The following is a 12,366-nucleotide window of genomic DNA, read 5'->3' as shown; positions in this document are numbered from 1 at the left end:
CCAGCTGTAGAGGTGTAGACCAGGAGAGGGTTTCCAGTAAGAAGTGTGTTAGCAGAGAAGAAGAGGGGTGAGGGGTGGGGAGGGCAGGATGGGGACTAGGGGCTGCAGCTAGGGATCAATCGTTGGACTTCTCTTGTGTCCCCTGCCCTCCAGCTCTTCTATGACCTTTGGTTTACTGGCGTTCCCCATCGAAGGCATCTGGTTAGTGCAGGGCTGTGTCCTACAAAATACACTACTGGTTATGGCACCAGAGGTAAGATAGCAGTGGCATGGATCCTGTAATATTACAGAAGTCATTCGTTTCACTTTTTATTATAAATAATAAGGGTTCTATTTATATATTTAAATTTATTTTTTACTATATATACATCTGTTGGGTTGACACTGATATTACAGTGACCTATAATATTAAATAATATATATAAGCATATATATGATATTAAATATTAGATTAAAGACATCTGCCTTACTTGAGTTTATCCCTAATCCAGTGTGGACATTATAAGCAAGGCAGGGGAAGAGAATCAAACCAAACAGAAGAGAATTTAAACACTCCCAGGCACCATCCACAGGTGGGTAACTCCGGGGTGGATGACCAAGTGTAGCAGGTGACAAAGCAAACACTTAGGGGAAGGGGCTGGAAGACAAGACAGTGCCATATCCCAGAACCATTCTGTGAACATCTTTAAAAAAGATTGTCTTATCCATAAGCATTTAAATGTCTTAAATCTCCTATCTAGCCTGGGAAGACATCATCCTGCCCCATAGACACATCCTGGGTACAGGCTTGGGTTTGCTAGAGAAAGCTTGACGCGTACTATGCCTCATCGTTATTGTGCTTGTGCTTTCTTATCAAGCCCCTGATGCTCTAGCTTTTTTCTTAACATGTTGTGGGGTTTGTACATCTTCTAGCAAAGTGCTTAGAAGGTCTGGAGTCAGACGGCCCAGGTTCCAGTCGGACCTCTTCCACATATTAGCTATACGCCTTGGGGCACATTACTTAAACTGAGTGCACCAGTTTCCTCATATCTATAAAAGAAATGGCAGCATCTCTTACATGGTTTATTATGAATATTAAATGAGCTACTACAAGTAAAGCACTTAGTTAAGCACGCGATATGTGTTAGTTGCCCCCATGATTATTATTGGAAACAGCCTTGGGAATCAGAAGACCTTGTCCTAGTTCCCCTATTTATTTGCTTTGTGACTCTGGATATACGAACCCCAAGGTCTCCATTTCCTCATGTATAAAATTAAAATATTGATAATGCCTGGTGTGCCTATCTCACAGAGTTGCAATGAGATTCAAATGAGTTAATACATGTGAAAATGACAGAGGAAGAACTGAGGGTTGTTAGTTGGGAGGGAGTGGGGATGAGGGAGAAGGGGAAGGGATGAGACAATACAAATTGGTAATTGCAATCTGGCCTCAGGGATAGAAAAAGACAGTCCGAGGAATATAATCAATAATGTTGTAAATATTTCTTAGGGGGCCAGATGGACTCATGTCCTGTTGGGGAGACCACTTCATAGTCGATGTAGAGGCCTGACCACGGCACTGTATTTCTGAAACTGATGTTGAATAATATTGTATGTCAACTATAATTATATAGACATATAGTCTTGGGACATGGAGTAGAGAGTGGGAATGGAGTCAATGGAATTGTAATAAATAAGCATGATATCGGGGGTGGGAGGGCAATACATGGGAAGAGGGGGGTTGTTGCTTTGTGAGGGTGAAAAGGGTAACTATTGCATTGTTCTGTACACCTGAAACTAACAAAAAAAAATTAAAAAAAAGAATACATGAGTGCAGACTTCTCTTAGAGGCCAAAATAAAAAATAAAAAAAATACATGTGAAAATGCTTTGTAAACTATAAAAACTTGTACAGTTGTGGAATAACAAACGGCACCCCCTTTGGCCTGCACATATATCATTGCACACCCCATTATGTTTTGCATGTGGTTACTTATTTTCATCTGCCTCTTCCATCACATCTTGCTTTCTTCTTCTATCAACCATGATGTCTAGCCTGATGCCTGTACATGGTAGATACTCATCAAATGGGAAGTTGGAAAAGCAGCAACCTCCTTGTGTGTATGTTTTCCTGGTATGCATTCCAGTAGCTTGCCCCCCACTGGACTGCATGTGCTGGGATTATCCCCCCACATCAGATGTAGCTTCCCAGAGGACACACCTGTGAGCAGCATCTCTGAGAAAGGGTCCAGTCCCAGGATCCAGGCTCCCAGTAGACACTAACTGTGGGGACGCCCCAGCCTGCCACTGCACTCCTGGGTCCTTCCTGGGCTCTGACCTCCTGTGCTCAGCCAGCAGCCTTCCAATCTTCATGAGGTCTCTGAATCGGTCTCCATACTATTGGAGAGACCATAGAGTTGCCCTAGATAGTCCAAACCAGGGACACTGAGAAAATCAAACCTCAGCGTTCTGTAGAGCAGCAGTGACTTCAAGGCGTTGTTTCTTTCTTCCCATTGTGAACTCTTCCCAATATGGTAACTTTGGTTTTCGCACCTCTACTCACAGCTCCCATGTCTTCAGAAGGAGGGGGGTCTCAGAGGGTGCTTTTTGCGGGATGGTGCCCTGTGTTATTTCTGTATCCTTCAAAACAGCCACCTAGTGCTGTCTACAGAGAAAGCACTGGACACATAGTTGCTGATGGGAATTAAAAGAACTGAGAAAACCAAAATGAACAAACTCAATGGGAGATTAATTGCACAGGAGTCTGTTGACCGCATGACTGAAGATGGATTTTTTCGGAACCACTGGCTGCCTTCACATTTCCTGCTGGAAGTGGGACAGGTCAACAGACAACTCAGAGTTGTAGATAACTTTGCCCACACATCATTCACTTTTTGGAGCGTTGGCTTGAAATTGAGGGGTTTGTGTGTGCCTGTGTGTCTGGAACCGATGTGCCTTCCGTGAGCCTCAGAGGTCTCTGCACTTTCTGCAAATGGGCTGATTACAACACAGAGGATGTGGACAGTGGAGTTTTTCCTGTTTGATGTCACACTGCTACCCTTTAAAAGTCTGAGAGAAAAAGGAGGGATTCCAGCCTGGGATCCTCACGCCAGATACCCACAGGAAGAAGAGGAGGAAAAGGCCAGGGAGGCCAGCCCAGAGTCGGGGAGGCAGTGTCAGGTTTCAATTCCATGCCAGCCATTCAGGGAGCAGTGATGTCGGGGCCCAGCCTAGGACTCCTGGTCTGCATCCTGTGCAGTGCGGTCAGAGCCTATCCCAATGCCTCCCCACTGCTCAGCTCCAGCTTGGGCGGCCTGATCCACCTGTACACGGCCACAGCCAGGAACAGCTTCCACCTGCAGATCCACAAGGACGGCCATGTGGATGGCACGCCCCATCAGACCATCTACAGTGAGTAGGGGCTGCATTCTGGATGGGGAAACGGGGAGCTCCTCAGTCCATCCACCTATAAGGGACTTGGGGAGACCTCGCGCTGGGTCAGAGGGCTACCCCAGCCTCCTAGCTTCTTGCCCAGGACCCACTTAGTGTGTGTGTGTGTGTGTGTGTGTGTGTGTGTGTGTGTGTGTGTGTGTGTGTTTAAACCTTGGGAGAAGATTCTGCCACCTTCCTAAATAGCACTGACTGGTTTCTCCCAACATGAATGACTTGTCTTAACCAAAATCCTTCTTCCCACAATAGCAGCCACTTTCTCTCTGTCCTGTCCAAAGAGTCAAAAAATGTACAGTAAGAAAGGCAAGAAGCCTGAGAGGAAAAAGCCAGATAGGTCTATAGACACTGAGTTTTAGCTCATGAACTTTGGACTGGGTTAGTAATGGAGATTGTGAAGAAGATTCCAGAACAAGGTTTGAGATAGATGAACTCAGGGGCTCTTTCCAACTCTGAGCTTCTTGTATTCTGGTCTTATAAAAATTCTCAGGAAAAATGTATTAAAGACAGACTATCCAGGTATGTTGTCTTGGTGAGTCTGACCAAGTATACACACCATTCATGCACTCACCTATCTGTGTACGCATGCATCCATCCATCCATCTATCCACCTACCCAACAGGTTTACTGGGGGATTTGAGGGACCCAGTTTGGTACGAATTGCTGATTCTTCTCTGTGGACCTGAAAGGTTCACTCAGTAGCAGATTGAGCTAGGTGGGAACTCTTTGCCTAAACGAGACAATTGGAATGTTTTTAAAGATTAGGTTTGTGGAAAGTTGGTTTGCCAGTCCACAATAATCAATCATCAATTATTTATGATTCAAATGAGGGCCCCTTGGTGTGCACCTTTATAAGAGATAACAGTGTGGGAGGGAGGATGGATATTGAAAAAGACAAGGTCTTCTATTTTATAAGAATATATAAAATTTACTCTAAGGATACAGAAAAATGCAAACTGATTCAATATAGATCAAATTAAAGGAATGAAAGAGTAACTAATCTGTTTAATTAAAGAAAGCTTCTTATAGGAATAATGATTTGCCCTTTATTATTATACTAAATTATTCAGTAATTTTGCTGTGGTCTTGCTGTATGCAAGACATAAATTCTGCTAAGAATCAAAGGTCCTTAAACTAGAGCAAAATACATGCACATGCAAAGCCAATAGTTCAAACTTCTTCGTGTGTCCAATGGATGGTGATAGGAGAAGAGAGGAAGGAGAAAAGGTCTATCCAAGTACCAGATCCCAGCACTCAGAAGGATATGTAGGATTCAGGAGTCAACATCTTGGAAGCCAAGTCTAACGGCAAAAATCTGTAATAAATCTGGATATACTTGATATATCCAGAGTGCAGCTCATTTTATCCAGTGGATATTTAACAGAACCTACAATGTGTGTGACATCATGCAAAGCTCTGTGACAGCAAAGGAAGACACAGCATGGAGGGCCACCTTACTGCCACTGCAAGGTGATAATTGATTTAAAATGCACGACAGTGAAATATGGTAAATTATTTTGATTCCCATAGATGGAAAGAATTTCATACAACTAGACAATGCTTATAAAACTTGTCTAGAATCATGGACTTCCTTCACTGAAAGGAACCCCTCAAAGACATGTCCACCTGAACACGACATAGAGAGGAATGGCATGTGCCGACTGTGGTGAGCTCACTGCTCCAGTGTGGGGCTCAGGCAAGCAGAATTGTAGAACTTTCTCGCAAATATCCATGGACTTCAGGCCCAGAGGAGGCACTGAGTACTGTAATAGTTGGAGTGAATTAAAATGACTGAAAAGAAGCAAAATGAATTGAACTGATGTTAGATTTTTTTTTTTTTGGACAGAGAAGTGATTTTGTTTTGTCAGGTATAGATACTAGCTAAGCACTGTGCCTCTGGATATCAACACAAACCTAGGGAGGGGAATTCAGGTCAGGGTGATGGAGGGAGACACTTTTCCTAGTTTATATAAACTTTTATGCTATTCAAGTCAGTTATCATGTGTATTAACAAAAATTATATATAGATGTACTAAAATAAAGAGTTACCAAAAAGGAGAGAGGAAACATTGGTGCATGTAGATAGGTAGCACAACTACGTAATTAACAGAGGATTTATAATCACCTCTTCAATGAGCGTAAAGCAATACTTTTACACCCATGGGAAGGAGTGGGGTGTTTTTACCCTCCTACTTATTTATAGATTTCCAGTGAAATGTCTCATTTGATTGTTGTGCTTTTTAGTAAATCATTGATTAATAGTTGAGAGCCCAACCCATCTTTGGGTTGCTGGTCACTGTGAAATTATCTGCCTACATGATTCTATAACGTCCTTTTAGTCTCACAGCACTGATGTCAGCGCCCCTCCAATGTCTATGAACAGGACCAGCCTCTCACTTCTACTTTGTGGAAGCAGCAGAAAAGAGATGCTTCTTATCCCTGGTTAATGTAATGTCCTATGTTCTGGTATTTTTACTTCTTCCAGCTTCCCCATGGCATTTCCTTTACTTGAAGGTGAATTATCCTCAGGCTCTTTAATCCTTCAAAATGTTACCTTTCTTTTGGAAAGTTCGAAGCACTTTACACCCCTCATCTCATTTGTCATTGACTGGCTGTGAGACGAGAACAGGAGAGATAATTTTCCACCTTGATAGCAGAGGTGGAGATGAAGTGATAATATTGGGTTGTCGGAAAAGTCATGACGCATTTTTGCAATAAAAAACATAGAAAAAATACGTCATGACTTTTACGACAACCCAATATAACAATTACCAGCATTTAGGAAGTGCTTTTATGGTGGATAAAAATATTATCTCATTACATTCTGAAGACAACCAAATGAGGTAAATGATTCTATGATTCTACTATATTTGAGGAGACAAAGGTGGAAAGATTTAAACAACTGGTTCAAGGTCACATAGGTAGTGAATGACCTACAGGACACCTTGACCCCAGACCTCTGCTTTGTCTAGTGTCAAATGCACCACCTGCGATGGCTGAAAGAAATATCCATTAAGTCAGCCTGGCTCCAACAGGCTGTGACCCAAGCAGCCAGGGATTTCGCCCTTCCTTCTGCTGAATTCTACCCTTGAATCTGTGCAGACTGTAAAAACATGCCTTCTGAAATTGCAGAAGGAAGGAAATCTGTCTCTGACATTTTCTGAACTTTCACATTGGCTCATGTTGGTTTGATTCAAGCCTGGGTATCCTCCACAGCACCTGCTCACTGCTCCTCTGATGGGACTGGTCCCACAGACCAGGAGCGTGTGCATCATGCACCCGGTCCACAGTGACTCCAAGCACCAGGCCAGCATGACTGCCAAAGTATGGGCGTGTCACAGAGGCAGCTCAGCACATACTGCGTAATGCCTTCCATTTGCTCAACGTTTTCAAGTCATTTTTACAGCCACCATCTGATTTGATTCTAATCATAACCCTATAATGTTGGAAGGACAGCTGTTGTTATTCTCTTTCTGTGGAAGCTGAGGCTAGAGCAATGAATTGCCCTATGCTACAAAGTTAGTAAATGGCACAGCTGGGACCAGACTCCACGGACCCCGGTTCCCCATTCCTGGTTCAGTGCCCTTTCCCTGACCCATTTGGGGCATGGTGATGGGGTTCTCATGGCCAGCAGCATGCTTTCTGGCACTTGATTTTGTCTTCTAATGCTTATAATCATTTCAGTTGGAGGCAAGTTAAAGGGTAATAGGGAGAGGGTGTTAGAGTCACTGACCTGAATTTGAATCCTGCCTTAGTGTCCGTATCACTTAACATTTGGAGGCTGCTACTACCACTACCGATAGTATTAACAGCACAATAGTTGTTTTGAGAATTTAAAATATGTAAAGTACTTAGAGCACACTCACTCAAAAACAGTTACTCAGTGCAATTTTTTCCTGATTAGATTGAAAATTCATTAGGACAGAAACTATTTCCTACATGTTTCTGATACTTCTCTCAGGGCTTATGTTACCACAAAATCAGCCATATATGGGAGACACATAGGCAGACCCCATTATGGAGTAAATTAAATATCCTCTACACCACCCATACCCCACCCCACTTCCAAAAGCTTCCCACAAGGCTAACCCTCAGTCAAACTTGGAAACAAGCGAACCTTTCTCTTGGGAAGCTCCCTCTCTCTTCTTCCTGGGCTTGCTCCCACCTCATCCCCTCTCTCACACAGCACTCAGGCCTCAGTCCATATCAGGACCCACACTCAGCTCATGTCTAAGTACTGTCCGCTGCTCTCCTCAGAGGGCCACTATTGAGCCTACATGAGGTTAGGATGGACTGCAAGTCACCCAAGGAGGCTCCACCACTTACTGAGCGCACGACATTTCCTGAAGAGGGATTGGAACCCCTGCCTGGGTTCCTTTCTTGAGGCTGTGAGGCTAAATGAGATGCAAGGGGAAATTCTGTGATTTGCAAATTCTGCAAATGGAAGTGGTCCCAAAGACTTGAGGAAATGACTTTCCACAGAAAATGTCAGGTAATTAAACAGCACTGGGGGGCAGAAGTCTTGCTGAATTGTGCCCTTGCCACAAAAAGAGAGCTTTAGACTTTATTTAACTGGTCATTGGCACTTGTTAAACTTGCAAATTTCCATGGGGGTGGGTGAGGGGGGTCACACTTAGAGCTATTATCAATTATTTAAGGTGTAGGTAGTATGAATGGGTTTCAGGCCCTTTTAGGAAACTAGTTTTTGAGAGGGGCATTGAAAGACCATGAGGGGACACCACTAGGTGAGAAAAAGACAAAGAACAGCAATAAAGACCCAAGAATAAATTTCATCCATCCCTGGTTATCTAACTCAACATGGAAAGAGAAACCTTCTGATTCTAAGTAGCTCCCTCTAGGGGAAGTACTAGGTATGTAAATTAATTAAAGCAAGGTGAATGAAATGCATGCTACAACAGAGTGCCAGGCATGGTTCTGAGGGAGCTGAGAAGAAAGAACGAACAATTGATGATTAGAATATTATGAAAGTTTCCATAGTAATAATGACATCTGAGCCTGGCTTTGAAGGGTGAGTGACTTCAACAAGCAGAGTAGGGAGGAGAAGAACAATTCTAATACAGTCCTTGACATATGATGGGTGTTGACTGATGTATCGGTGACTATTGCACAGTGACCTAGGTGGAAAATCAGGCTCTGTACGTAAGCTGGACCCTTAAAAGACATCTTGGTACAGATTCTAAAATCACAAAGGCAGAAGGCTTGGGAGAACGTGACCACCACCATGAACATGAAGAGGAATTAGCCAGGCAAGGGGGAAACAGACAGTCCAGGAAATGTATACAGTGCAGGTGAAAGAATATCAGGAGCTCAGAGTGCTCCAAGTGCAACAAGAGGATGAGGAAGGAGGCAACTGGGGGAAGGGGCGGGGGAGCAGAAGAAATGATGTGGAACAAGTGAGTACAAGGGGAGGGTTACGTGAAATCACCACCACCATTAAAATAAATCAACGGAGGATTCATGAAGGTGGATTTTCAGGATGTGCGTGAAGGTGGGAATTGGGTGTGTAGCAAGGGTTTGACCTGATTTTCTCCGCAGGTGCCCTAATGATCAGATCAGAGGATGCTGGCTTTGTGGTGATAACAGGGGTGATGAGTAGGAGGTACCTCTGCATGGACTTCAGAGGCAACATTTTTGGATCAGTGAGTTTCTTTTTCTGCTGATCATCATTTGCAAATAATTATCTAATTTCTTTGACAGATCAAAGATATTTATAGCCTGATGATATTTATAGCCTGATGATTCCATTTGCAGTTTACTTTGATGACTTGTTTTCACTGAGTACTTTTTTCAGTCTAAGTATTAAATGCTCAGGTTTATACAGTTGGGGTTTGAACCCAGGCAGCCTGGTTGGGGGCCCAGACTCTTAGTCTGTATTATGAACTGCCTGTTAGTGCCCATTTTTACGTCTAGCCCAGCACCTTGCATGTAGCCGGTATGTCCCTTAGTCTGGTAAATACATGTTACAAAGTGCATTAGAAAGGGCACGAAGCCCTGGCATCTTCTTGGTTCTAGACCTCCTTGACCTTGGGCAAGTCCCCTCACTTCTCTAAATTTTCCTCACTGGGAAAAAGTGAAGTGGGATGGACCACGTACCCTGTGGGTCTCCCCCAACCCCAAGTTAAAGATCTCTAATTATCTTGCTCCAACTGCGATGGCTGGTCCTTTAGATTGGTAAGCCAAGGATTTTCCAAACTCCAGGTTGCAGAGCACATCCCAGAGGATTTTGAGGTAGTACAATTGTAGGACTGCTTATCTCAGGAGCCTCTTACACCAGACAGACCCACTAGAAATTCCAGGAGCAACGACTTTCTGTTTGGCATGCTGCTGTGTCCCAGCACCTGTAGTCATATCTGGGCCAGAGCAGATAAATACCTGTTGAAGAAATACAGACAATAAATAAATAAATACGTACATACATACATACCTGTTGACCACATACAGGCATATAGATCTCACCTGTGAAATACTACTTCATGGGGTTTGAGGATTAAATTAAATAATGTGCAAAGGCTCTAGCAGGCATGCGAGAAAAGCTGGCACTAATTAGTGGCAGAATAAGGGCTCAGAACTAGGTCATCTGTTGCCAAAGTTCATGTCCCTGATTCCCAAACTGCATTGTCTCTCTGACGTGAGTACCCTCATTTCTGTTGGACCCTGCAAACTGCATCCCACCTCCTTCCTCCAGGTAAGGAGACAGACCCAAGCCACTTTTCAGCCAAAAGAAGGTTCAAAAGGTAGGGGAGTCGGAAGGACACGGATGCGTTTAAGTTAGCCCTCTCCAGCAACCAGGCACAGGAAATGCTCCGGCTCTGTCTGTGTCTAGCCGGAGAGCCGCGGCGGGCCAAGCCAGCCGGTGTCCGGGCAGCGGGCTGTGCGGCCCCCGGGGTTGCCACTCCCGGGGCGTGGAAGCTGTGTTCAGAGCTTGGGCGATTTGGAAAGCACCAGTCAGAGTCACGTTTCCGCAGCAGGGCGCGGTGGGGTGAACTCCACCGACCGACCCAATCGAGTTGTCGGGAGAGACGAAGCCCCTCCCGTCACCAACTGACCCCCAAGGGCTTCGGGCGGGTCGTCCCGCAGCAGGGGCCCAGGGCTGGCGGTGCGGGGCCACACTCGCCGCCCTCCCTGGGCCTCACCTGGGTCGCTTTGCCTTTTCAGCATCACTTCAGCCCCGAGAGCTGCAAGTTCCACCAGCGCACGCTGGAGAACGGCTACGACGTGTACCTCTCGCCCCAGCACCGCTTCCTTGTCAGCCTGGGCCGGGCGAAGAGGGTCTTCCTGCCGGGCACCAACCCCCCGCCCTACTCCCAGTTCCTGTCCCGGAGGAACGAGATCCCCCTGTTCCACTTCAACACCCCCCGGCCGCGGCGGCACACGCGCAGCGCCGAGGACGACGACTCGGAGCCCGACCCGCTGAACGTGCTGAAGCCCCGGCCCCGGATGACCCCCGCCCCGGCCTCCTGCTCCCAGGAGCTCCAGAGCGCCGAGGACAACAGCCTGGTGGCCAGCGACCCCTTAGGGGTGCTCAGAGGCAGCAGGGGAAACGCACACAGTGGGGGGCTGGGGGTGGTGAGGTGCCGCCCCTTCCCCAAGTTTATCTAGGGGCATCAGAAACCAATCCTTTTCCACCACCTTTCAGAAAAGTAAACTATTTTTAAAGGGACCAGCTCCCTTTACACGCCAAGGAAGGGAAGGTGGGTTGATGTGTGGAGTTAGCTGCTTCTGTCCGTTTCCTTCCGCAGGAAAGCCCCTGAGAATCTGCCTTTGAGGCTGAGAAATGAGTTTCGCCTCCTTCCTGTCCCCACCTACACCACCTTTCTGAACTGAGAAGCCCCCATAGGTAAACTAGACCTCATTTCCCTTCACTAAGGAAGGGAGGAGGGATTTCCCTCCCTTATTTCCTTTCCGTATGCCTCTCTTCTTAATCCGTCTAGCACTAAAAACTGCAATGGCTTAGCGCACCACTTTGAAGGTGAAGGAGAAGCCAATGCCAGCAGCTTCTCCACTGTCCTTGCATTTGTTACCTTGGCCCTGGTGACATTTGAGTGTGCGACCTTGACCTGGGGCAGTAACAGCTGGCTAACCAGGGCACCACATGGCAGGAGTGATGCAAAGACCACACTGTCAGCGCTTCACTATGATTTCTTCTCCACCCTGCAGCAGGGGCTGGGGGATTCGTTACAACATTCCTAGGCCCACAGGTCTGCGTCTTAATCAACTTGGAAATCCTGGGGGCATTAAATGAAGAGCGCTTTCAGGCCCAGGAGCCCCCAGTACTACCCTGAGGAAAACCAACCCTCACTTGTCAAATAGCTGAGAAGCACCAGACAGGTGAGACTGTTGCTCAGTCCTCACCCCCGCCTTACCCTGTGACTTAGGGTCTTCACAAGGGGACCCATTTTCCTACCTCTATTTGAGCAGGATATTAACAAGCAAAGTAGATTTAAACAAGGAGCTCTCCCCAGTCACCCTTTTTTCCCCCACTGCTACCATGTATACAACCTTACAAACTGACCCATTTCTTTTACTTAGGAGAGAAACATTAGGCAACTGTGTTCACCTGACGGTTTGAAGCTGAACTTGAAGGACTAGTTCCTATTCTGAAACACTAAGATTCTAATACTATATAGCAGTGCTTGGCAAATATTTTCTTCATATAGTTTTAATTTCCCGTTAGAGTATAATACTGTATGAAAGCTATTGGAAGCTCTTCAATACTGGTAACTAGATGGAAAGTTCCCAAAGGACTTGGGTGGAAAACTGGTCATAGCCTAACAAATTCAGCACCATTTATCAGGGGTTTTCTGTTTGGCAGAGCCAAAGTAGGCCCCACAATTTCCTATGCCCCTTAGCACATGGCAATATTTATTTATTTATTTGGAAGATTTTGCCTATCGCTCTATATTTATATATATTTATAAAA

General features: G+C 45.5%; 1 protein-coding gene across 1 annotated transcript; it reads left to right on the top strand.

Moving 5' to 3' along the window:
- The first annotated feature begins 3,091 nt into the window (after positions 1-3,091).
- On the top strand, positions 3,092-12,366 carry FGF23 (fibroblast growth factor 23). The gene is made up of 3 exons (XM_019660968.1): positions 3,092-3,389; positions 8,982-9,085; positions 10,602-12,366. The coding sequence occupies exons 1-3, from the start codon at positions 3,170-3,172 to the stop codon at positions 11,043-11,045; spliced, it is 768 nt and encodes a 255-aa protein (XP_019516513.1). The 5' UTR covers positions 3,092-3,169; the 3' UTR covers positions 11,046-12,366.

Source organism: Hipposideros armiger, unplaced genomic scaffold (genome assembly GCF_001890085.2).
Source record: "Hipposideros armiger isolate ML-2016 unplaced genomic scaffold, ASM189008v1 scaffold_332, whole genome shotgun sequence".
In the NCBI taxonomy this organism is placed as follows: Eukaryota; Metazoa; Chordata; class Mammalia; order Chiroptera; family Hipposideridae; genus Hipposideros; species Hipposideros armiger.
This window is presented reverse-complemented; position numbering and strand designations above follow the sequence as displayed.

Excerpts from the sequence above, each read along its gene's own strand:
- FGF23 (XM_019660968.1), top strand. The coding sequence starts at position 3,170 with ATGCCAGCCATTCAGGGAGCAGTGATGTCGGGGCCCAGCCTAGGACTC. Across the intron at positions 3,390-8,981 it reads GCCCCATCAGACCATCTACA|GTGCCCTAATGATCAGATCA; the intron begins GTGAGTAGGGGC and ends TTTTCTCCGCAG. Across the intron at positions 9,086-10,601 it reads GAGGCAACATTTTTGGATCA|CATCACTTCAGCCCCGAGAG; the intron begins GTGAGTTTCTTT and ends TTGCCTTTTCAG.